At 33.8% G+C, this 27665-nt stretch overlaps 1 protein-coding gene across 1 annotated transcript; it reads left to right on the forward strand.

Moving 5' to 3' along the window:
• Window positions 1–484: 484 nt before the first annotated feature.
• On the forward strand, window positions 485–27665 carry LOTGIDRAFT_121144 (hypothetical protein; the record flags this gene model as incomplete). Its single annotated transcript, XM_009058851.1, has 13 exons — window positions 485–647; window positions 9947–10201; window positions 11882–12057; window positions 12483–12536; window positions 12878–13051; window positions 15449–15601; window positions 16076–16177; window positions 16675–16779; window positions 23132–23332; window positions 25137–25697; window positions 25970–26195; window positions 26802–27061; window positions 27384–27665. Coding segments are annotated over 13 exons (2712 nt in total), but the record flags the coding sequence as incomplete, so codon positions are not given.

Raw genomic sequence — 27665 nt, forward strand, 5'->3', positions numbered from 1 at the left:
AAAAATTCCGTTAATCAAAGTCTCGTCATAAGGATGGCAAAATCGAAAGTAAAGGTGATATGGTACCGGACCCCTCTAAAGAGAATCACCACACAAGGTATAGTGCGTCAGAAATCATGAGATAAAACCAGATCAATTTTTGCCCGACCAAACTAACACGCTATACTTTCCAACGTAACTTCCTGTTCTGTATTTGTATATTGTCATGTTCCCTTATTTTATAATAAATTAAAAACTAATTCCTGCCATCAAGTCGAGACTTCAGAAAAATGTTAAAACTAAAAGGACATATTATACAACTTAACACCCGGTTAAATAAAATACATTATTGCTAGCGCGGACGTAATAGGGAGCACTTAATGACATTGACATTTGTTCACTTGAGCAATTCATTCATTCATTCATTCATTCATTCATTCATTCATTCATTCATTCATTCATTCATTCATTCTGTGTATTATATATTCATTCATTCTGTATTTCAGGAGGATTATTTGGAGAAGGTGATGAAGATTTAAGGGTAGCTAATGCGTTTCGTTATGCTGTATATAGAGTGAACCATGAACGAGATCTGTTACCTCAAACTAGATTAGTTTATGATATTCAAAATTTACCTGTTAATGATGGATTTAGAGCATCCAAAAAAAGTAAGTCATATTTTATCATTTCAATTGTGTTTCCTTTAAGCACTATGCAAGAGCATAGTAATGAATTCCAGAAACAGAAACACGGCCAATAATGAGTTAGCAGAGAAAGCAAGAAAATCGACAACAATTTCTGTACGTACGTAATTTCACCCTCACTTGACCCTTGACTTGCATCCTTGACAATGCACCCAACACATTTAGTTATTTATAATATACTGTCGGCGCTCGGTCTTAGCCTACAGACAGAAGTAACCTCGCCTCTTATCTAAACCATAAATAGTTTAAATACATAATTCGTAATTTTCTGTACTATGTTGCTTGTAACAGGAGTGTTTGACACAGAATGAAGTATCTGCCTTAAATTAAAGATGGGTTTCCTTATTTTTTAGTGTCAAATTAAGCAAAATATTTGATTAATTGGTGTTTCTAATGAATTATCATGTATCATATCATATCATTATGTTCTTATTGCATATAATTAAGAGTTTTATCCAATCGTAAATGTCCATGTATGTACTGTCTGGATAAACAAAAAAAGACTTTTTTACCTTTCTTGATCGGTCATTCAATGTAATTCTGCTGGTATTTCTCTTCTAATTTAGCTAATTATGAATTAGTTATGGACATATAAGACAAACTCAAATTTTTCCAAGTCATTATAAGAACACCTATACTACTCATATAGATATTAGCATTTTCATTTTCATAAATGAAAATGAGGGAACCCATCTTTGAATTATCTGATTTCTGCATTTGAAATCCATATACTATCACTTACCAATTGACAGTAGACATTGTGTATTGGAAACTATCTAATAGTTGAAATAGTTAATTGTATATAAGATCACTCCATTTCTCCAGGTGTCCCTGATGTAATTATGCCTTTCAGCTCCTAGTTTGAGCTTCTCTATTATGATACGTGAGACATGTTAACACGGCGACTGATTTATCACCCCTTTTGGAGAATCATCATTTTCAATAATATTTATTAAAGGGGCAGATGCTCATTTTTTTTTTTTTGACTAATCATACTTTAGTCTCAGAAGGCAGATTTTTTTTAGCTAAACCAATCAGTACTAGTGTTTACGGCTCACCGTCGAAATCCATGTGTGTCCAGAATTATTCGTGATTGAATGTTAAAATGACGATTCGTCAATTTAAGATACTCTGTGATATAAAAAATGATATATAGAAATAGTGAGTAAAATTCCTAGTTTGAAGTATCCAGAAAGCAATTATGCGATGTTCGTACATTTCTAGCACTTCTGAAGACTGTTTACATATATTCAAGAAAAAAATCTTCATAGATTCTTAAATGCTTCATGCTTTCCAAATTCGTGATTTAGTAACACAAATATAAATGTAATTTTTAAATAATCTTTTGGAATTTCATCTATTGTGCCTTTGGGTGGATTGGCTTTCATTTAATTCTGTTATTTCTACATAGTTTCTTTTTCATTCAAGCAGTTAAAATCTCATTCATGTTTGCCCGCTCTGTTACAATTTCTTTCATAATATAAGATGACAAGTCAATCGATATTTAATCTATATTTCATTCATTCATTTATCATTCTCTCTGCCAGTCGCAGCTTTTATTTACAAATTTCTGTGGTTTTTATTTGTAATTTGACAGTTTTATGGAATATGGAAGGTCAATCATTTAACATGGTGCTCATTCCGACTTATGATTTATGTATTTTATGATTATTTTGATTGTGCAGTATAATTTAAGGTAATGTTGGTATTCAGTTAAGGTTTGTGGGCTAAGTTTCAATTGCTCATTTAATATAGAAATCTTGTTGGATTAGTGGTGGTGTTGTGTTGTTTTACATAAGTATAGCCTAGTAGCTCGTTTCTAGGATTTCTCAAACAATGACTGTCATATACAAATATACAAAACTGAATAAATAAGAGAAATTTCGTGGTCTCTGTTCAGAAAGAGTACGATGAAATGAATCTTTAAATGCCAGAAATGAGACAATTATATAAAGCGAACATCCATATGTCCAGCTTAAAGGGATATTCCGCTTTTTTGTAAAAAAAGTTTTGATTATCAAAAACGTCGTAAATTATACCTGAAAATATGTATGTTGTTTATATCTATGTATCTCCTTGATCAAACTGAATTTGTTTTAAAGGGTTAATTAAAAACGGAGAGTACTGATTGTAAATTTAACAGTTTGAATCTATTTTTGGTGTTTGGCTTTATAATGGCGCGATATTATTAGTTGAATCGTTAGAATACATAGGACACATATTTCTCCACAATTAGGCGTTTATTTTATTCAAATCCGTACAGTAGTTTTTCTAACAGCTTCCAAAATGCATAACGACCTTAAAAACCTTACGTGATGTTTTTAAATGTTTTTGGCGTTTAAATATGAACGACTAGATGTTTTTAGTTATTACATTTCTGTAGATTTTTGTGTAGACTATAATTTTTGACAAATTTGAGCAAAAGAGTTTGATTGGAAATTGGAATGATTCAAATCAATGTTATCATTGTCTCTCATACACATAAAACCTTTCAGAATATTTTTTTCATAATCTTTTTCAAAACGAAAGAACAGACACCTTAAATGGAAATTGCGATTTTTTGTAGGTCGCAATTTCCATTTAAGGTGTCTGTGTGTGAGAAAGGGTATTTATACTTAACAACGTTAAAGTAAAACAGACAATATGATAAAATGTATTAATATTAACGCGGACGTAATAGGGAGCACCTCTTTATTACAGAGCTATTAATGTACATATACATTTACGTTAAGTAAAGGCGGATATATTATATCGTGGTTAATTGACATGCATACGATTTTTAAATACTGTTGTCTTTCGTGGTCAGTTCTTTCGTTTTGAAAAAGATTATGAAAAAAATATTCTGAAAGGTTTTATGTGTATGAGAGACAATGATAGCATTGATTTGAATCATTCCAATTTCCAATCAAACTCTTGTGATTGTAATTACACTAAAACTAAGCATGTTTTATCGTTAATATCGCAGAGGCCTTTTTATATTATTAACAGCATGTGCTATAGTGGCGCCATAAAATACTATGTTTAATGAAATATATAGAACCACTGGACGTCGGTCTGAAAGTTTTCAGCTCCTTTATGTCAGTGAATATCTCGTCTGAATCAGATTGTGTGGGATTCTCTATAGACAAATATATTCTTTGAGAAATATTTATCCAAATCGACAGTTGAATTAAAATTAGAAATGGAATTCACTCGTGAGGTCAGACTGTAGAAATGTTGAGTTGGGAATTTTCTGGTAAAATGGACAATAAATATCGATTCAAGGAAGAAATTGTTGAGATTATTGCCATCATATTCTAACTAATATCTATTTTATTACCTAATCATACTCATAACCCCTGACCTTTAACCTTTCAACTTTAAACTTTAAACTGTTATCTTATTTTTCCAATGTAATTAGCTGGCTTAAAAAGATTAACACGACAAATCAAAAAATTAGCGCATTGTTGAAAATTTAATTTAATGTTCTTCCAAAATATGTATCATTAAGCAGTATCAACAGGTATCAATGATGAAAATCTTTTATGGAATGAGAAGATGAAAAGAACGATCTGTATAGTATTAAAAGTTTGGCGATATTGCGATATATTTCTGATAATATTTCTGTTTATCAAGCAATTGTGTTCGTTCCCCAAATTCTTACTATTGATGTTTTAATGCATTGAAGATTTTTCTATTTAAAAACATCACAATATCTGACAGCGACCTACAAACATTCTTTTCAAATAACGATTTATATGTTTCTTTTTTATACCATGTTAAAGGAGCATATTCGATTAACCGTTTTCTTTGACAACAAATGAAGATCTTAATTTTAGTCTGACATCGGGTTTACCTGCAATATATCAAGATGCCGTAGGTGTATTTTTCACCACATCATTCAGTTTTAGACTGATATATTAAATGTTTTAAATTGTAAATTAACGTCCACCCTTATTAGACGACTATATGCCTTAAAGTAATAGTACACATGATACAAGTATCTAATAGTACAGTTTCACTGACGAGGCAATCGATAACATCATTAACTTCGATACTCTCATACAGCCGACAACTTCCGGCAAGGAATATGGAACCGGAAGTGGAGGTAGTTATCCGGAAATTGATATTAATATTTGATATATTGAAGAAATTGATTTGATGAATTGACTTTTTGAACGCGATATTGCTACTTTAGTATTGCCATTTCCAGATCGTCTGTTACGGAAAGGTTGACAGACGACAATGAGAAGGCGGGAGTGACACGATACAGACGATAGTAGCTTTTAGTGAAATGAAAATACTTCATTGATATAATTTACGTGAAGTTATTTAATAATATTACTGTCACTTTATTAGTTTGATGTCTTCAATAACATTTCTTTCCTAGTTTTTATTCAGGGTCAGGCGTTTTGAAACTTCAATGTAGACTCTATTTGGTTATTTAATACACGTTTTTGTGGCACTGAACTTTTTAAACAAAAAATAGAAATGAATGAATGAATTATTTCTATTTTAACGTGATAGCTAACCGGAAGCTAATGGGAGAGTAATTTCCCTTTAATAAAGAGACCACACGGGCTTGTAGCTATCAATTAGGTGCAACGAAAGTATGGGTGCTATTCATTACACAGAATGAATGAATTAGTTTTATATCATAAAACAAGAAGAAAGGGAAAGACAACACTGTTAAGAATCAATGAAGTTATGTAAATTCCACCATCTCAGTGATTATTTTAATAATTTGACTGTGGTGGATTTGTTATTTAATATTCCAGCTGATACAGACATTAATATACTTCTTTAAATACATTACTTGTTGTGTCTCGAACAGTGGCAGATTTTAATAAGGGATTTACCCCGATACAGATTGCAGACAGACTATTGGTGGCGAAAAAAGGTTTCGATGAAAGGCTTCGAGTAACATGCAAACTGTTCTTTGTGAAATCGGCAGAGAGAGAAGGATGAAAAAGCTTCAAATACTCTGCATGCTTTATTGCTAATAGACTTTTTTTTCAATCATCAGTTTTTGCAGCCATATCGTGTCTTAAACACTGACGAAAGTTTCGGATCCATGCTAATAGCTCTTGAAAATCGGATTGAATGCAAGTAGTTTATAAATAATTTAACTTTACAAATTGTTACTGTAAATTTTTTGGCCAACAAAAAGTAAAAACCTAATGCGTTTGGTAATGACGTAGATGTGGCTTAATTTCTGTAATTGCCATGACAATCTAGAACCGACTTCCATTTAGAATAGTTTGACTGAGAACTAGCCAGACCTCTTAAGAAATTAGCAGGAATTGCTCAGACCACTTTGAAAGTCTGTTATTGTCAGGTCGTGATTGAAGCATTTTGACTGATTCTCAGATTGGTGGTTTGTAAATGTTCTTCTTGACCGCGTTGTATAATCTGGCTTACTCCAGTTCGTTAGTTGGTCATTTTGTACGTCAAGAGCTAAACGTTGTTGATATTTCGAAAAATCGGAACTTTTACAATTCGGTTATTCAAATCGTTGTATATGAGATTTGTCTTTGATGATGCAGCGTCACTCTCAGTAAAACACGAAATAAAACCAGTTTGGACTTTAACCATTGGCTTATTACAGTTCGTTAGTTGGTCATTTTGTAAATTAAGAGCTAAATATTGCTGAAATTTCGAAACATTTTTCATTTCGAAACATGGGAACGTAGTATTAGAAGTTAAATTGTAAAAAGAAGAAACAAAACTAGATGTGAATTGTTTTTTACCGGATTAGTATTTAAAGAAGGGCAGTAGATCACATTAATTAACAAAAAAATAGCAGCAGAAAGCAATTTTTATAGCAACAACAGCAAAAATTTCCATATTTTTTCTTAGTTTAGACCTTGAAAGAATGTGAATTGGGAGTTTTTTAATTTAGTTCTAATGAATTATTGTGTGATTAGAAAATCTGGTGAAACGATTAAGGTTTGTACTCGAGTAAACACACAGGCAGATGGTCATGGTTTTAGTCTTAATAATTACAAAGTAGGCACCTACTATTACTATATTTTGTCTCAGTCAGTGATTGCTATCAAGAAGCTATTTTAGCTCATCTATAATACTGTGGTGTTATTTCTACAGTTGAATTATTCATGCTTACTCTTCTGCAACATCTGACGACACTCTTGGACTAGATTATCAAGCCAAATATAGACATGGACTTTTCAGTCAACGAAAGCGAAATTACCCGAAGTAACAATCAATGACTCATTCCTAAGTTGGTATCTAATTAATTTGAGTTCACTGTTAACATGTGTTTTTGGTACAAAATCCTCATCAGTTTAGCTATATATCGAAATGTAGACAAACGTTCATACATTTGGTCTTGAAGCTTTTGACCAACTTAGCGAACCCAAACACAGGAGCAGGACGTTAACTTCGAGGATATCTTCTACCAAAATTCTTCACCACTCAACGTTAACGGACACTTAGACATGTTATGGAGAATTAATTTTCTTTGATGTTTAAGATAATGAAGATAATAAGTTGTTTTATTTTCTTAAACAAGTTTATTGAGTACAAATATCCGATGATAAATTTAATGTAAATATGCAGTTTTCAAACAAAAATAGACTTCACTTAAAACTGATCAGATCAGCTGATCTTAAAACTTTAAATATGTCAAGTTGCTTTACCATAACATTCAATGTGTGTTCCTGTTTACAGACTAGGCCTATTACATATTTCAAAATATACCAAATTAAAGCGGCGGATACTCCCACTAAAATATTACCCTAAGCCCACAGAAGATACATATCAGTATAAATAATAATGTAGAACAAGTCAGACGAGAAAAGAATGGCGTTTCTATGAATCATAAGGTGATTGGGCGAGAAGAGGTGACAGAATTGTCCCGGGGGAGGTGGGGGGTTGGCTTACAGGCCACAGAATTGTCATTATAGGGTGGAGGGCAGGCGATTCTTTCCATATATAAAATGCAAAGACATTTAAGTGTGGGTGGGACCGTAAAACGCCTCTGGTGAATATGAATTATTACGAGAAATGAAAGACAAATGGTGCATATTGACCACAATACTAATATTGTGAAGTCGTAAACACTTACAGAAAGAAATGTTGTATAAGTGTCGAGACAGACGGCTGTAAAATGTCTCGGTTTCAACAACTCGTCTGTATTTACTGGACCACTATAATCAATTAGTGAAAACACCGTAACACATCAATGTCGGTTAGTTGGATAGTGGATGACGTTAACGTTCGTGTCAATGTTGTTCTGACCTCCTTACATGATATCTGACAACAACGTGACCGGAAACAACACCTCAGACCTTTTCTTCCTTCATTGACCGCCATAATTATAATGACAGATGTCAACCTTTCGCGCCAAAACTAGTACATCAGACTTTTCATTCTAAACATTATTTTATTCATGGTATATCGAATAGTATTGGTGAAAATGTTTTTAATAAGAGGGTGTCAATATTAAATGCAAGAGGAAAAGGCTGAGTGGTTTTGAGTTCGGACCATGTCAACCCCTCGGGACATAGTGTATGTATTTACTCACAAGATTTATTATATAAGGATAGTTTTATATCTTACATTGAAATTGTTGGTGGCCATTGAATGGACTGTGTTTTGGAGGGAATGCATGTATTGAATAAGTCTGTTTTTGCAATGAGTCTTCGGCAATTTTTGAGAGACATTTATTGCAAAACTGAAAAAAACGTTGTCGACTAGAAACTTTTCATCATATTTGCATTTGACTTTGCAGGATGAAAACACGATCGGTACATGTTTAGGCGATGTTTGCACACATAATTCGATTACTCTATTTTAATAGTTTCGGTCCCAATGGACACAATATATGTCTGACTTTTTTAGTTAAAATTACTCTACCATTGAACAAAATATAAAATTATTATATTTTTTATAAAACTGTGAAACGAAACTCGAAATCCACACAACATACTGGAAGTATTACTATTCATTCTAACAACAATAAAGTGGTCTGATCCTATTTGTGTTAAACGAATAAGGTTTCGATTCCCATCTCAGTCAGTCAATGTCCAGATTCCAATTTTTCAAATCCTATTAATCCAATGGTCACTTTACTTGGTCCAGATAATCACAAATTAAGTCAAGTTGTCTTTCCTTGTTTTGTCAAGTTTTCAGTAGAACAATCTATTTATAGACCGTAATAAAACAACCAATCACATTACATCATTCTATTGTCACATTTATTTAACAACCAATCACATTAGACATTTTAATTCTTACAGACGATAGTCACCCGCCATCTTTAATAAAGATAAATCAACCTCTTATTGCTTTTTTCTCAAAGTGTTCTGTCCTTTTTGTTGAAATCTCGCCACTTTAGACATGTTTTATTACTTGTTCTTAGTTATGGCGTGTCTGGAATGAACGATCGACCTTATACGATTTAACTGTGCTTTGCCTTATAAACGATTGACATGATTGTCATAACCTAGGTATGAAACTCACAGGTTGAAGCTTGAAGAGAGTTAACAGAGGTTGTCTGGACTGTGCATGTATATTAGAGATATTTATATTATTTTTGAACTATTCCTTTTTTCCCGACGTTATAAACTCGTGATAACCACAACCGTACTTTTACATTACAGTGCGTTCTACTTCACATTGATTCCGAGGAGGTTCCTGTAATTCCAATTAAAAGATAGAATGTGACGCCATGTTCGTAAATATGATTAAAAGGCATGAATAATATTTACGAGTAATTATGTGCTCTTTAAAACTTAAAGATACATTATAAAACCAGACAACAATTAAATAAAATACCAAGTTTGGTTAAAAGTGCACCAATTCACATAATACCATAATGTCTAGATTTAGAAAAAAAGGATTAGATTCTACGTAGTCATACTTATATTTTATTAGATTAGTAATTTCAACCCTAGGAATGACCACATGATTTTAAGAATTCAAACCCTCTGATTTGGATCCTATTTTGAACCAGATACAGACAGTCTATACTAGACAACGTTTTTTCGAATTACAGAAACCAGTCAGAAAGGGAAATGGTGATTCAGTGTCACATCTTTACAATTCAGTCCCAATCTTGGTGTTTACATTGAAAATACCTTTTGGTTCCCTTTCCACATGTTGGTATCAAACTATTAACATGGTATTTTCTCCTTAGTGAATTGTCTTATTTAACAAAACTTACAGTGACTTTTCAAACCAAACAACCTTCATTGTTTTGTACTCGAAATTTATAGAAATGCACGCGCATATTACACCTTGTTCTATTTTTTCTATTACAGTTTGTTACCAAGTAGAATTAAATACAGTAGCTGTGTTAGGACCTAGGAGTAGTAATTTAGCTGGGTTTGTTAATTCATTATGTGCCTCATTACAACTTCCGCATTTAGAACTGCGTATGGATACAATCGCTAACCCCGCCCCCGGCCTGTCAATCAACTTGTATCCTGATATAGAAACATTAAGTAAAGCCTTTATTGACGTTATAAGATATTATGGGTGGAAACAAATGTTAGTTATTTATGGAACCAAAGATGGTAAGTTGAATACATTTCTCATTTGGAAAATAAATTCTCTTCTTGAAGGATTTTCTCATTTTATTCTTTTCTAAACATATAACAAGTAGTCAAGCAAAGATATATTGAACATACCGGTTCGATGCAAAACAATAAAATTCCCATCATAGTATCCTTTCAAACATAAAAGGCTATAGTCTAGCAAGCTTGCATACCCGAATACAATTCAAAACACGATGTTTCAGGAATATGAAAAAGTTCAATTATACATTTGTGAAAGAGACACAACGATGTAGATTTATTAAAAGTTCATACGTGATGCCTGTGTTGTTTATTTTGTAGATTTATTAAAAGTACAGTCAGTAATACGTGATGCCTATGGTGTTTATTTTGTAGATTTATTAAAAGTACAATCAGTAATACGTGGTGCCTGGGTTGTTTTTTTTTTTGTAGATTTATTAAAAGTACAATCAGTAATACGTGGTGCCTGTGGTGTTTATTTTGTAGATTTATTAAAAGTACAATCAGTAATACGTGGTGCCTGTGTTGTTTATTTTATAGATTTATTAGAAGTACAGTCAGTAATACGTGGTGCCTGTGTTGTTTATTTTGTAGATTTATTAAAAGTACAATCAGTAATACGTGGTGCCTGGGTTGTTTTTTTTTTTGTAGATTTATTAAAAATTCAGCCAGTAATACGTGATGCCTGTGTTGTTTATTTTGTAGATTTATTAAATAAACAGTCATTAATACGTGGTGCCTGGGTTGTTTTTTTTTTGTAGATTTATTAAAAAGTTCAGTCATTAATACGTGGTGCCTATGGTGTTTATTTTATAGATTTATTAAAAGTTCAGTCAGTAATACGTGGTGCCTATGGTGTTTATTTTATAGATTTATTAAAAGTACAGTCAGTAATACGTGGTGCCTGTGTTGTTTAATTTATAGATTTATTAAAAGTACAGTCAGTAATACGTGGTGCCTGTGTTGTTTAATTTATAGATTTATTAAAAGTACAGTCAGTAATACGTGATGCCTGTGTTGTTTATTTTATAGATTTATTAAAAGTACAGTCAGTAATACGTGGTGCCTGTGTTGTTTAATTTATAGATTTATTAAAAGTACAATCAGTAATACGTGATGCCTGTGTTGTTCATTTTATAGATTTATTAAAAATATAATCAGTAATACGTGGTGCCTGTGTTGTTTATTTTATAGATTTATTAAAAGTTCAGTCAGTAATACGTGGTGCCTGTGTTGTTTATTTTATAGATTTATTAAAAGTACAATCAGTAATACGTGGTGCCTGTGTTGTTTATTTTATAGATTTATTAAAAGTTCAGTCAGTAATACGTGGTGCCTGTGTTGTTTATTTTGTAGATTTATTAAAAGTACAGTCAGTAATACGTGGTGCCTATGTTGTTTATTTTATAGATTAAGTAAACGTACAGTCAGTAATACGTGGTGCCTGTGGTGTTTATTTTATAGATTTAGTAAACGTACAGTCAGTAATACGTGATGCCTGTGTTGTTTATTTTATAGATTTATTAGAAGTACAGTCAGTAGTACGTGGTGCCTGTGTTGTTTATTTTATAGATTTATTAAAAGTACAGTCAGTAATACGTGGTGCCTGTATTGTTTATTTTATAGATTTATTAGAAGTACAGTCAGTAATACCTGGTGCCTGTGTTGTTTATTTTGTAGATTTATTAAAAGTTCAGTCAGTAATACGTGGTGCCTACGATCAAGCGTTTGAGATTATGGTACGACAAGTAGACAAGTACAATATGAGGAATGTTTTAAAAGAATGTAAAGAAAAGAAGTGGACCAAATTATTAATAGATTTATCAGTAGATGACACTGGTTTATTTCTAAAAATGGTGAGATTCTTTCATTGCCCCTTGCAACTATCTTCTTCTCCGCCTTCTATATATTTATAATCTCTTCTGCCTTTCCTTCTCCCTTCCAAGTAAATTGAAAACGGCTTCTGCGTGCATGCGTCGTATAAATGGAGGTCGTTGGTTCTATTAGCGGTCGGAGTGTGAACGTCTGATGTTGAATACAAATAAGATGGAAAATTCATTTCTATGTGCACGAATACTTAATCAGATTATTGAAAACATTTAAAGTTGTATAAACGTGACGGGCAAACACATCGAAATGTTAAATAAAAGCTGTTGATGCATTCAACTGTAAAGACAAGTGTGTTATGAATATGCCCATCTCCTTCCAATCTGACGACGCTATCTTTATATAATCTTTACTCTGTTAAAATTTTAATAATAGTCATTTGCAATTGTTTCAGGCGCTACAAGAGGGAATGATAGATCCCTACCATCATTATATTATTAGCAATTTAGTAAGTTTTTTTATATTCTGCAAATAAATGACAGGTCCAGTATGTGTCCTTTAGATTACCATGCCAAGTGCAGAGATCATTGTGTAGATGTCTGTTTTCTAAGACGTGCCAGGCAGGTGCTCATCGTTGAACCAGTTCTGATGAGAATGTAGTATCTGATGTGAACAAACGGGTGAGACATGGCCTGCCTCTCTGGAGATGATTTTTTCTTCTTTTTTGCTTTCAATTGGTGGAGTCGTTGTATGATTGTTACAAATATTTTGTGCAAATGGTCAACTTGACCCTTCTCTTGGTATTTATTGTGTGATTGTTACAAACATTTTCTTAAATTGTCATTGCAGGATATAGAATCTATAGACATGGAAGATTATCGTCACAACTATGTTAATCTGACCGGATTTAGATTAGTTAATCCCCGGGACAGATTAACACAAGAACTGATGAAAGATATGGAGATTTACGAAATGCAAACAGAATTAAAATTATTAAATAAAAGTGGTTATTTATCAGTGCCGGTAAGTCTATTTATAGTATAAGGGGAATTCCTGTCAGTCTATTTATAGTATAAGGGAATTCCTGTAAGCCTATTTATAATACATGCATCGGGTATATTCCGTAGGTACTATTCAGAGTATCTAGATGGATTCATCCCTACACGTTACAGTACATCAAACAAGAGTAACTAAAATGTGCCTCTATCAGCTGGTAGCGTATAGAAATAGAGACGACCCTATATCCTTGCAAAACGTCTTCTGTTTTACTGTTCTTTCTGGCCTTATTCTCTGTATGTTCCTCATTTGTCACGTGTAAAATAAACCTCTATACACTGTATCTATGTCAGCTGTAACAAGTGTAATATATATAATCAGTATCAGTATAATTATACTGTTTATCTTCAACCAGTTGATTTCTCCATTACTCTCGCGATATCAGCGGACTTCCTGGTTCTTCTCCTTGGTGCATTCAGGTGCAAATAGCAGTGGCGGTGCCAATAGGGGTACAGGTTGGGGGGTGGGGGGGCGTCTATTAAAAATCACAAAACTGTTCCCCCATTTTATTTTCAACAAATTAAAAAATATGTATTTTATACGATTATGCTCTAAGATATGTGCCAGAATGTGCCAAATCAGCTCAATTTTTCGAACCCTCTCAGATGATCCATTAGAAGCTCGCGACAAAACGCTTCCGCAGAGTTGCCGCAATTTTAGTTCAGTCCCGGCATTTGTCCCCCCCGCAACCCCATCGAGTCAGTCTGCACCCCTATTTGTACCCCAGTCTCGGGAGGCTGGCACCGCAACTGGTAATAAGTTGTCAAGAGTACCGATATGAATAAGAAATGTGTAAATTAAATATCGCCTAAGTTACTCTTTCTTGCGATGGGTTAATTATTTGCGGTCATAATTCGTACAATAATGATGGATATAATGTCAGACTTAATTTGGATTGGATTTCTTAGAGACCTGGTCCCTTTGATAACGAACCATTAACATGACGAGAAAATTTATAGGATTGCAGATAACTCTCTTTTAAAATTAAGATTAAACTCAGATATGCAGTTTACACTGGTTGATTATAATTCATTTAGAATGTATATAATGATTTTAGATAACTGGGTCGAAAACATTATCTTAAGATTAAATTTCGAGAAAAGGTTATCTGAATTTAAAGAAAAATAACAATGGAATAGGTTGAGCTACATTTCGATATAAATTGTTACATTACAAAATTACTGTTCACCGGTTGCTGGCTCAACACAGTTTATGAGATGAATTTGTAGTCTCTATTCTCTCGTGAAATCACGAGATTTCTTTTAATTAAATCTCTGCCATATCACCAATCAAATTAGTGCATCTTGGGTATAAGATATGTAATTAAAACGAGGCTGAATGGCAGTCTCTAGATACCCATATAAGGTAGTGAATTTAATCTGAAACTTACCCACTAAATCTGATAATCATATTTTACTAGCGTGCAGCCGACATCCGGTAATCTCTAACCAATCTAGTTTCGCAATCATATCAACCATTGTAGCTTATTTATGTACCTTGGGGCATCCGGGTCGAATTAAGAGAATATATTCCGTGTCGGATGGATATTAGATAAAAACTGGTTGTTATCCGTAGAAAATTGTGGTGTATAAATCATAAAGATTACATCGAAATGCTTTGAGTTTGAGATTAAACAATATTTCACCATGGAAACTAGAGCAATGCGAAGGTCATGTGATATAATAACATCTCGTAAAGTTCACGTGAACGAGAGTTTAAAAGCTATAAATGAAATGATAAATAATATTTCGTCTCCTGATATAAAGATTGTAAAAATAGAAAAAAACTAATAGTTCTCAGAAACTACACCAATTCTATGACTAAAACCAGCCTTGATACAAATTCTAATTCAAAATGTCAAAATTTTGAACGCGATGTAGTTATCTAAATATTTATTTAACCAGCTCAATATTTAAAATAGTTTTTTTTTAAAAAAAACTATTTTTGATTTGGTACATTAATTCAGACATATCCTTGATTCAAATGTCAAGTTAAAAATGTCAGGAAGCTAATTAGAATGGAAATCTGTTTTAAATATTGCTAAAATGTGATGTTTCATCGATCTGTAATATCAAAATTATAGGCTTTGGTATTAAACTAAGTTTACCGGAAGTACAAATTGCACAGAAATCGGAAATGATAATATGTCAGGGGATTCATTTTCATAAATCTGACTTAATGTATTGAATTTGGAGAAATTATCAACAATCAATCCATTATATATAATTTGAGTATGTATATTAATAATCTACAATACCCATTTTCATACCAAACATGTAGCTTGTTCGGGAATCCATTACTTTTCAATTCTTTATCAATGTAAGGAACTTACGATTTAACTTTCTGAATGATTCTATTTTCCAGCATGAAGTGGCACTGATATTTGACGCTGTATTTTTACTGGCGCATGCGCTAGAAGCTTATGATCGTGGCGCCGTCTTACGACCTGTAAATGTTAGCTGTGATATCCCCCAACCCTGGTCCTCGGGACCCAGTCTTTATACATATTTAACTCAGGTAAGAATAGTAGCATGACAATGGGCCGATGAAGGACCACGACGGTGTTTGTACTGAAATGACCATGTGCCTAAATGACTCGAATCGTATTCCCGAAAACCGAGTCCAAAATGAAAGCTGATATAATAAACTTAAATGAATGACTAAAAATTTGTATCGAAATGACCAAGTGTCAAAATCACTTTACATTCATTACCTATATGAGGATTCCTTGACCAAATCTCTTGGATTTGATTTTTCCCCGATTAACCGTACCCATTTACATCTGGGTCTGCTGGAATAATGCAGAAAGGTAACTTATTTAAGGCCACTAGGCTTCTTGAAATCGACTGGAGTTAGAACCTACGACCACCAGTTGTTCGATATAACCAAGCAAATGACACCATGTAAAGTCTCTAATGATCTTACAGACTGCTACAGTTCCTCCTCCTCCAACTATATTGTAGAAGATCACGGACTATATCTATATTGTAGGTATCAATGCGAGGTATGACCGGTAATATCAAACTACAGAAAGGTAGAAGATATGATTTTCAGTTAGATATATTACAATTAAAACCTCCAGGTTTACTCAAGGTATTGTAACTCTTATCCTTACTTTTACAATTATTGATATATATTACAAAATATTTTAGTTTATTTTATTTGACGCGGACGTGAAAGAAAGCATATATCATATACTGTAATGAAATATTTAGAATAAACCTAAATTTAATTTATTACTGCTACAACGTTAAGACAAAACATCGTATGTACATATATTTAATGTTATTTACTGGCGCGGACGTCAGAGAAGCCCTTTAATTACATCGCTTATTATTGCTAATCAGTATTTGTAAAATGCGGGATGTTTAGTTGCGTGTATTTTCTGAGGATGTTTCAACGTTCCATACATTATCTGAATAAACTGTCGTGCATCTTATTGGCTGTGTCATTAAAATCTAACCGATCAAGAACACAATTTGATATACAATCTATACAGATCATGGATGAAACTAAGGTGAAGATCAAGATTTGAATTTTTAATAAGGTTAATTGCTGATAATAATAATAATATTCTATGATTCTTTCAGTCAGGAACGTGGAAGTACGACAAGGGAGTTAATTTTACATACGTGCCTGGAACTAAGCATATGAATCCATTTGGAAATAAAACTTTAGTTGTTACAACGATATTGGTGAGTGAAATTAATATTTATAATTTTGTCAATTGCTCAGAAGGAAACAATAATAGTTTACAAGGGAAACAATCCTCCAATCCTCAAGGAACTTGTCGGCAGCAAGCCGAAATGATTTTGATTTGCATGGATAACAACATTCTGTCAAGGAGGAGCCTATGGGTAGCCCTTGGTCAGAACGTGTCTATAATTTTCAAGAATGGATCATTTCTACCAGCTGGTCCTTTAGCAAATTTCTTGGCTTTGATCTTTGCCGGGTTGTGTGTAACCGGTATCTATTAACAGCTAGGTTAGACTGTAATAATATACACAAAATGGCTAATAAAGATACATTTTAAGTTAAAAAGACACTTTACCTTTCCTTCCTTCCTATATTTCTAGTCGGACATTATTACTGCATTCCACATTTTCAAGATGTATTCAAGAGCTCAAAAATACAGGTCTATTTTTCAACTACAGTTCTAGGGTCAATGAATTAAGCATGTAAAACATGATTACAGACGATGGTGGCGCCACAAGCAATTTTTTAGATATTGATGATAAATCATGTCAATTAAGGTTATTTATTTCCCTTCATATTTCTATTAAACAGTTATACAATCCATGTCACTTAATTAACCTTTGAATAGAATCTGACCGATTTTCCATTAGAGAGGAGCAACAAATTTAGTCTAAAACTTGATCTGCAGACATTGTGTCATTTAATCGTCAAGATATTTCAAGAAAGGAAATCTTTCATATACCAGTTGTACAATTGGTCCTTACCATTATGTCTCTAAAATGAAACTATCGTGAAATCCATATTAATTTAGAAACCTATTTGAAAGTTACCATTATCGTATATAAATGATATGCAGAATGACAATATCTTGCTAGTCGTTAATGGTTTATTGACTACTCTAATGAGTTATACCCCTGTTCTGATGCTGATTCCCATTAATCTGACATTTGAATGATATCCGCCCATTAATCTGACATTTGAATGATATCTAGCCATTAGTCTGATATTGAATGCTATCCGACGAAAGATTCTGACATTTGAAAAATATGCGACCGTTATTTGAAAGTTATCCGGTCATTACTAGGACATAACATTAGTCTGATATTTGCGTGCCATGCGGCCATTAGTCTGATATTTGCGTGCCATGCGGCCATTAGTCTGATATTTGCGTGCCATGCGGCCATTAGTCTGACATTTGAATTCTATCTGGCCATTCTTCCGTAAAACAGAGGTAACAAACTTCGTAATAATATATAGTTGAAGTATTGAGGAAAGTAATTTAGTATATGATTCACGGGGCCGTGGTAACACAAGTGAGAAAAATTACGTATTCATAGCTAAATATTGTCCAATCAAAACTGGTCCTACTGTATTGGTAGCAAATTTCAACCAATCAAAACAAATCACTCCTTATGACGCTTTGTTTGCGAACGTAAACTTAACGAAAGCAGCGTGCCATTACATATTTTGATGAATATGTACGGTACAGAATTGAGAAAGATTTTCGTTAAAAATTGAAGCCGAGAGAAATCGAACCTTACTTTGGAATATTTACTTGGAAAGAATGTGTTCTTATCTCTTCAAACGGGCGGCGGCAAAGCGGTGTTGTTCTACCAATATGATTGGTCAGATTCAAATGCCAACAATCTAATTTCTACGCCCCCAAAACGAAGTGTAGTGGGCGTAGTGTAATACGGGTTAATAAGACCATGTCAAAACCCGCATTTGTGATACGATGATAATTCACAAAAGCTATTCAAAGCCGGCTCTCAGTCTTAGTTTACATAAAATAACATAACTGCACATTAAGATGTTCCAAATTGCTGTATGTCTCTTTGGAAATGATTGTTGCCCAGAGTTAGAATGCACATAATCTGACATTGATCGATCCTAACTTAGTTATTCGCTTCAGAAGTTTATTTTTATTCGATTCTGTCTTGTCCATTATCTTCTTTATCAACTATCAACTGTATGATAATAGGATACGCCTTGTAAAACACGCTATACTTGTAAAATGTCTGGACCACAACTCGACGTTTGCAACATCGCAGAAACAACCGCTTCGCCAAGGTTCGTGGCGCTGTAGCAATTCCAAACAATAAAAGTGGCACTTCAGCTTATTTACTTGAGAAACCCTATACTAGACTAACATGACTCTGTATTTTCAATGTTGTATATTTAACTTATTAGAATTCCAAATATCTAATCTTTTATCTATGTTTATCTTTTTTAAGTTAATTTAATATACACATTTGTTTATTTATTTTTCCCTTATTTATATTATGTTAATTACTAAATTTATGTTAATTATGTTCATTATTTATTCATTTATGTAAATTTTTATATTGTAGAACGCAACCCTGACATTGTCAGTTACCACGCTCGTGGTACGTTAACATCCGGGTAACGGTGGGCGCTTACGTCATTGATCTTGAGCAAAAACAATAGTTAAAACATTTTTTTAGTTTAAACGGACGAATGTAAAATTTCGAAACATTCTTTTGCTTTCAAACAGAAAGACAGAAAATAGGTTTAACCCATGCACGTGCTTTATGCGTCCTGACATAATTATATACTAGGATCAATGACATGAGTGCCAACAGTAACCCACTGTGTAGTTTTATAGAAAGTTTTGTTGGCCACATAGCTTGAATGAATGCATGCATGCTTCCCTACCCTGAACATTGCAACATTGCTTAATATATCGAAAGATGCGAATAGACGCCGCATTGTTTTTGTATACGATATCCTATGTCGTGTACGATGATCAATACAGTTGGAATATTTGAAAGTTAATACACATGGCACGGCGTCGGGACGTCGTGTATTAGCAAGCGTTGACAGAAAACGCAGTACTCTGGTCGGGGCCCCGTGCTTCGTCTATTCGCATTTATCTAATGACTCGCTTTTGACAATCGTTGCTTTCTTTTGGGACTTTTTTTTAAAACACCAAACAAAAACCTGGGCACTCTTAGTTCGTTATATTTGCTTTGAACAACCATTGTACTATAATACTTAAATGACATTTAGAAGTACTTAGAACATTATTTAAATAAAAGATTATTATGGATATATTACTCCACTTCAATTCGCATACAGGAATCCTTTGCTTGAAAAAGATTCCTGTATGCGAATTGAAACGTTGCTTAAAACAAAGAGGAGTAGTATGTCCGTAATAGTGTTTTATTTATATAACCATTATACTGTTTGCCCATACCATGTCACATATGCATTTTAGAAAACTTGATTGATACAAATCAACCTTACTCTTCACATCTATTATTTTATCACTGTTTTTGTGAATATCCCTCTTTTTGAGCATGTTTTATGTATGCTGTTTTGTTTAACCAGAAAATATTTTGCTTGTTGGTGTGTGTAAACGCATGGATTAATTCCAAAAGTTCAGTTAATTGGGTCAGTACATACTTCAAACACCAACGCATTTCCGCCATAGACCATTTCATCAAATGTGGCTTTCAATATTTAATTATCTCCCTATATGACTATAATGGGAGAGACGTCAAGTGTTTCTGGAGTAGGTCAGTATTTAGCCGACTGTTTGTAAGATATACAGGACTAAAGGACTAAATCTTGTTTCTGTATAAAATGTGCTAGCTAGAATACAAACCGTGGTATTTAATTGGATAACTGTTAAAACTAGCAACCAATCATAAACTAGTTATTTTCAACTGCTTCAGTAATTGGTTTAGTATTGTCAATCAACTATCAATTCTTTAAAGATGAAAATGATAAAAAACACTTGAGATTTATAGGAAAATCGATGACTTGTTGATGGGAATTTAAAACAAAAAACAGCATTCATGATGATTTAATGGCGGTTGTAGTCTCGGGGTAAATGTTTCTAGGACCACAGTAAATGTAAAAGCTGTTTTGTGATTGGTGAATTATTAAGAGACATTATCTTGTGTCGATAAATTCAACCTTCTTATTAAAGAATTTGTGTAAAGAAAATTAGGCAGGATTGTATTTTAATTGGTTCTTCAGGCGAACGATCTTCAAAGATTGAGCACAAATCTTTTTAAAATGGCGCGTAAATCACCCACATTAGCCATCAAAAGACGCGGTTAATTTCTTGTTTCTTTGAAGTTCAACTATTGGGGTTTATTTGAATTAGAAATCGTGGAGAATTGGATGTAAACGCTATCATTATATTGTTGATATAATTGATAAATTCCAATTTATTAAACGTTTTCCCGCCTTAAACAAACCCCGAGCAGACGATTCCAATTTTGATTTGTTTTCCTCCATTTGGTCGACATAAAGTCAACGAAAATCAAGTAGAGAGACAAATGACTTGGACGAGAATCGATATTACCAAGTTCTAAAACGAAAAACCAAAACAACTGCTTGACAAATTATAAGGGATATCCAACGTGTTACAATTCTGATAATAACAAACTGAAAAGAAAAATTATGTAAAGCAAAGCCCATAAAAGGACTCGAAAAATGAGAAAAGACAACTTATTCAGTATCAATTTACTACTGGGTCGTCGGGAATAATGGGGAACGATGACTTATTCAGCATCAATTTACTACTGGGTCGTCGGGAATAATGGGGAACGATGACTTATTCAGTACCCATTTACTACTGGGTAGACAGGAATAATGGGGAACGATGACTTATTCAGTACCCATTTACCACTGGGTCGACGGGAATAATGGGGAACGATGACTTATTTAGTACCCATTTACTTCTGGGTCGACGGGAATAATGGGGAACGATGACGTATTCAGCATCAATTTACTACTGGGTCGACGGGAATAATGGGGAACGATGATTTATTCAGTACCCATTTACTACAGGGTCGACAGGAATAATGGGGAACGATGACTTATTCAGTACCCATTTACTACTGGGTCGACAGGAATAATGGGGAACGATGACTTATTTAGTACCCATTTAATATTCGATCGATAGGAATAATGGGGAACGATGACTTATTCAGTACCCATTTACTACTGGGTCGACGGGAATAATGGGGAACGATGACTTATTCAGTACCCATTTACTACTGGGTCGACGGGAATAATGAGCATGGCATATTTCTATGTTTACCTGAGTTTCACTTCCGGTCAGCATTCACCACCATTTTCTAGAGCGATAATTCAGCTCAAAATGGCAGAACATACATGAAACGGTTTTAGTGTTAAGAATTGGAATAACGAAAATGGAATAACGGGTGTTAATTTACCAATTCCGTAATAATAAAAATGTTTGTTGTAAAAACATGTGAAATAATCCCACTCGTCTGCTTCAATATATAATTAATAAAAGATATCAACAACCGTCCCGTAGTGACTTAGGAATGTTCTATTTTCCTGGCTAGGTGTAACTATATCACTATACAGTAATGAAATGTTATGACAGGGAGTCTGCGGGGACAGACGTTAATTGCCGCCATATTGGAACGTGTGATAATTGGCGCGAAAGGCATGAAGACCATGAATGTCATATGTTCCCTGCAGATATATAATAAAGTAAAAATGGCCGCTTGCCATTCCACCAAATAGCATACATTTCTTGTTATATGAATATGCTATGCCCTTTTAGATTCTGGTACACGGTATGTTGGGCCTTTCAGTATATAGTTTATAATATTTATCAATTCATGGCCTTAAAACAAAGCAGAGCAAAATATTTTCCTGAATAAATTAATTTCTTTATTTGCCCTCACACCATATCGTTCACCAGTTGCGAATAAGAATACCGGTTATAAGTTATATAACGCAACTCTTATGCAACTATGTTGTCCTGAACTCATGGCCACTTCCTCTATTCGCTACTATACGCAACTGGTAATCGCTATTGTGTGAGTGCACCTATAGACATCATCCAATAGACACTCGTACATATGCCCTCTGCTACGAATAATTTGCACGTTTGGAAGTGTTGACTTGACAGTTTGCTTTGAGTTCAATTAAGTTCTATTGTTCATATAAACATTGTCATATCACGAAGTAAACATATTTTCGAGAAACGCATTATTGAATGCTTGGCAATAGCACATACATCGTGTAAGGTCTGGCTATATTGAAAGTATATAAATGCATAACACAAGGTATAGAGATGAAGTCAATAGATTTGTATAAGTAATATTATAAAAATAGTAATAAAAATATATAAAACATATCTTGAAGCATGTTTTTAATCAGAGTTTCACGTTATGCAACCTTCAGACAATAGAGTGAAAATGTTTAATTATTGTAAAAATACTAATTCATATATAATTATTTAATTTACTGCCTATTTCTGTGCCATCTTGTAGTTTCTTGGTCCTTATTTAGCGTAACGTATATGTTTGTTACGATGTAACTTATCGTTTATTTCAGGGTGAGCCGTTTATAATGGAGAAGAAGGTAATTGGTTCAGATGGTGTTAAATACGAGGGCTTCTGTATCGATTTATTAAATGAAATTGCCAAAATTGTAAAATTTAATTATTTTATCGAGAAAGTTCCCGATGGAAAGTTCGGATCTAAAGACGAGAAGACTGGTGAATGGAATGGATTAGTCAAACAGATTATTGATAGGGTATGTTCAGATATGAGTAAAATCGTTCATGCACTTGAAGAGTTCATAAGTTTAGTGTAATAGGGTAGGTTCAAATATGAGTAAAATCGTTCATGCACTTGAATAGTTCATGAGCTCAATTTGATAGGGTAGGTTCAAATGTGAGTAAAATCGTTCATGCACTTGAAGAGTTCATAAGTTTAGTGTGATAGGGTAGGTTCAAATATGAGTACTATCGTCCATGCACTTGAATAGATCATGAGCTCAATTTGAGAGGGTAGGTTCAAATATGAGTAATATCGTTCATGCACTTGAATAGATCACGAGCTCAATTTGAGAGGGTAGGTTCAAATATGAGTAATATCGTTCATGCACTTGAATAGATCACGAGCTCAATTTGAGAGGGTAGGTTCAAATATGAGTAATATCGTTCATGCACTTGAATAGATCACGAGCTCAATTTGAGAGGGTAGGTTCAAATATGAGTACTATCGTTCATGCACTTGAATAGATCACGAGCTCAATTTGATAGGGTAGGTTCAAATATGAGTAAAATCATTAAGTGAACTAAGGATTGAAAGTGATAGTACAGATTCAAATTTTACAAGCAGATGTATTCAATTGAAGATATATACATTTATAGCTATTTAAAGATTACAATTTTTTGGAGTCCAATTTAAAATTGTTGATTCGAATTTGAGCAAGTAAGTTCGTTGTATTGGAAACATACCTGAAATGACCTGGACAGTTCTTGCAATTCACTTTGATAGGATAGGTTCATATTTGAGAAAAATCAGTTCAGTGTATGTGAGCCAGTGTAGAAATACCTTTAAAAAACGAACTATTAGAGGGGTTGTAAAGAGAATTTCGAACCTATTTAGAAATGCATGAACCACAGACTGAATGACAACTGGAATGGTTGAAATCAATGCTATCAGTGTCTCCTATACACCTTGAACATCTTTACAATACTTTTGTCACCACCTCTGACTGCAAATTGAACCAATATCTTCAAATTACACAAATTTGTCAGGATTATATCGAAATATTAGTTGCATTACCGATAATAATGTGTTTCAAACAAAACAGTAGAAAAACAGAATCGAGTAATGAATTTCGTGAGGAAAACTCAGCAAGACTTTGAAATCAATTGAAAACTTTTTGCTTCCGATTCAGAAACTAAATGTCAAGATTACCATACTCAATTGGTTCTTCTTTTTTTCTGAATTGCCCACTCTAAAATCGGAAGCTTTTAACAAAGATAAGGTCGTGTTTCTGGCAACTATTTTTTCTGGGAGTGAAAATTTAATCATCGATTATTCCCCATGCTTCGCAAGCAAAACACCTGTACGATTTCTCGATTTAAATCTGTGGTTTCAGATATCCTTGACCAAATTCTCATGTATATTAACAATGTCAGGCTATAACGAATTTTGCCTTATACCTTGACTGCTATAGCTACTATTCTTGTATCACTGAATGTAGTGATTTGATTGGATTGTACCCAAGCAAATACAGCCAATCACTTTCTGTTGAGGACTCGGATTGGCTGTATTTGCTAACAATCAAATCAAATCGCTGTATTTACAAACGCCCTTGACACAAGAAAGGTGGTTATTACAGTCAAGGTATAAGATGAAGTTCGCAATAGTTTGACATTGTGAATGTGACCAAGATGTCACTTTGACAAATAACATTCACAAACTTAAAGTTTCAGAAGGGTTTATGCTAATAACCTACCAAGACAGAAAGCTTCCTGCATTTACATCTTCCTGAAAACTTTAAATAAAACATGTTAGTAAAGTAGTTGATTTTATCGTTTCAGAAAGCAGATCTGGCCGTGGCGCCATTAACTATAAGTTACGTTCGTGAACAAGTGATCGACTTTACAAAACCATTCTTAAACTTAGGAATAACAATTTTATTTAAAATTCCAAAAAGTGAAAAACCGGGACTATTTTCATTTTTAAACCCGCTTGCAATCGAGATTTGGTTGTATGTGATAGGGGCTTACTTATTAGTGAGTTTTACCATATTCGTATTGGCCCGGTTCAGTCCATATGAGTGGTATAATCCCCATCCGTGTAATCCTGATTCAGATACAGTGGAGAACACCTTCAACCTGGCCAATAGTTTCTGGTTTACTGTGGGAACATTGATGCAGCAGGGATCAGACGTGAACCCACGTGCAGTGTCAACTCGTATCGTAGGTGGCACGTGGTGGTTTTTCACCCTGATTATAATATCCTCATATACAGCTAATTTAGCTGCGTTTTTAACAGTAGAAAGAATGGTGTCGCCCATAGAAAGTGCCGAGGATCTCGCTAAACAAACGGATATATTATATGGTACACTTGCTGCCGGATCTACCATGACTTTCTTTAGGGTAAGTTTCAAAGTCCATATGATCCTTCCTACTAACTAGACTGAAACATCTGCCTCTATTCAGCCTCTACACCAGCCGATAACTGTCAAAATAGCTATCAGAGGCTGGAATAGGTAGATGTTTTGGTATACCTACTAGCTTACTATTTTCACATTGTTTTCAGAGGTTAGGGTGGTTAAAAAGTTGATGCTAGTGAATTTATAGGTAATCATGCAACCATATCATATCGCTTGACAATCTGCTGTTTTTAAATTTGATATTTCCCATTGTAGGATTCGAATATAGATATTTATAAAAGAATGTGGGCGTTTATGGAGGAGAATTCTAAGGATGTATTAATGGACTCCTATATTGATGGTATTGATCGGGTCATGAAAGGAAATTACGCCTTCTTTATGGAGTCCACGTCGATAGATTACGTCATACAACGTAACTGTGAGCTAATGCAGGTCGGAGGGTTACTGGATACTAAAGGCTATGGAATCGGAACACCTATAGGTATGGACACATGTTTCGTAATCGATATATTTCACATAGTAAATTCAAACAGACGTATTGATCATTATATCATGCTTATTCGTTTTATGTAGGTTATTCAAGGGTAATGGAGGCAAATACAAAACTTTCAAAGTGTCCATACTTGTCAATTATGGATCTTGTATTATCTATTCAGATCACACCCTTTATCTCATTTTAAAGGGATTGTAAAGAGGTTTTCTTAATTTTCGGTACACCGATAGCATCAATTTGCACCATTCCGCAGACGTCAGATTGAAAATTGGAATGGTGCAAATTGATGATATCAGTGTTCCCGATACGCATACAAAATTTAGAAAACCTCTTTACAATCTCTTTAATGCAGGTTGCGCTACAGTCTGATTGTTGAAAGTGTGACAGTGCGATAGAAAGACAATTCATTCGTGTACCCAGGTGAACCACGAGATGCCTTGCAACAAATTATCATGTAAATTTTCCAAAACACTTAAATATCCCGTCCAAATTGTAATTAAGATTGAGGAATGTCGAAATTTATCATGATGTATTTCAATTGTAAGCGTCCGAATAAAATATGGAAGCATAATTATTAAATATTTGCGTTTCCAGATTCACCATATCGAGATAAATTATCAATGGCTATACTTGAATTACAAGAGAACGGTAAAATACAGATGTTGTACAACAAGTGGTGGAAATCAACAGGTACTTGTAACAAAGACGACCAGAAAGATCAGAAAGCCAATGCTCTGGGCGTGGAGAATGTTGGTGGTATATTTGTGGTATTAATGGCAGGCTTAGCTCTGGCTGTCATGGTCGCCATGTTCGAGTTCATCTGGAAGTCGAGGAAAAACGCTGAAGATGATCGAGTAAGTATGTTAATCCGTATTCTTTAAACTAATAAGTCACAAGAGTAAAACACTAACGTAAACTATATTAAAAGATAATGCAAATATTACTTCCAATTTAGGAGGTAATTGTAATTAGTAGAATTTGCAGTGGCAAACATAGCTAACATAATTAACATAAAATGATGCGAGCAAGCATGCGAAAATGTAAGGACATTGTGGTGTCTTTCCTCGATATTTTTACTTCTTTGTCGTTCAAATTTATTGCCTAATCATACAACTTGTAAAAATTAGAATCCCATCCGTCATCATTTCTATAATTCTCTTATTATTTTATTCACAGCAATCCCTATGTACCGAAATGGCCCAAGAACTACGATTCGCCATCAGATGTCATGGGTCAGCTATTAAACCAAAATATAAAAAAGACTGTAAAAAATGTACAAAAGATAAAGACCATGGGGGGCAGGGGACCTCGAACTCGCCGAATGGCATCATTCAATTAAAGGAAGTTCGGAAATCGCCGTTACCCGGCCGTGAATATGAGACTGAATTTCGGCCTGGATATTCGAAGGATTTTAATGGTGATTATTTACATGTGGATTACAGTGACCAAGATGCCTGA

The sequence above is a fragment of the Lottia gigantea genome, assembly GCF_000327385.1.
Source record: "Lottia gigantea unplaced genomic scaffold LOTGIsca_36, whole genome shotgun sequence".
Lineage (NCBI taxonomy): Eukaryota > Metazoa > Mollusca > Gastropoda > Lottiidae > Lottia > Lottia gigantea.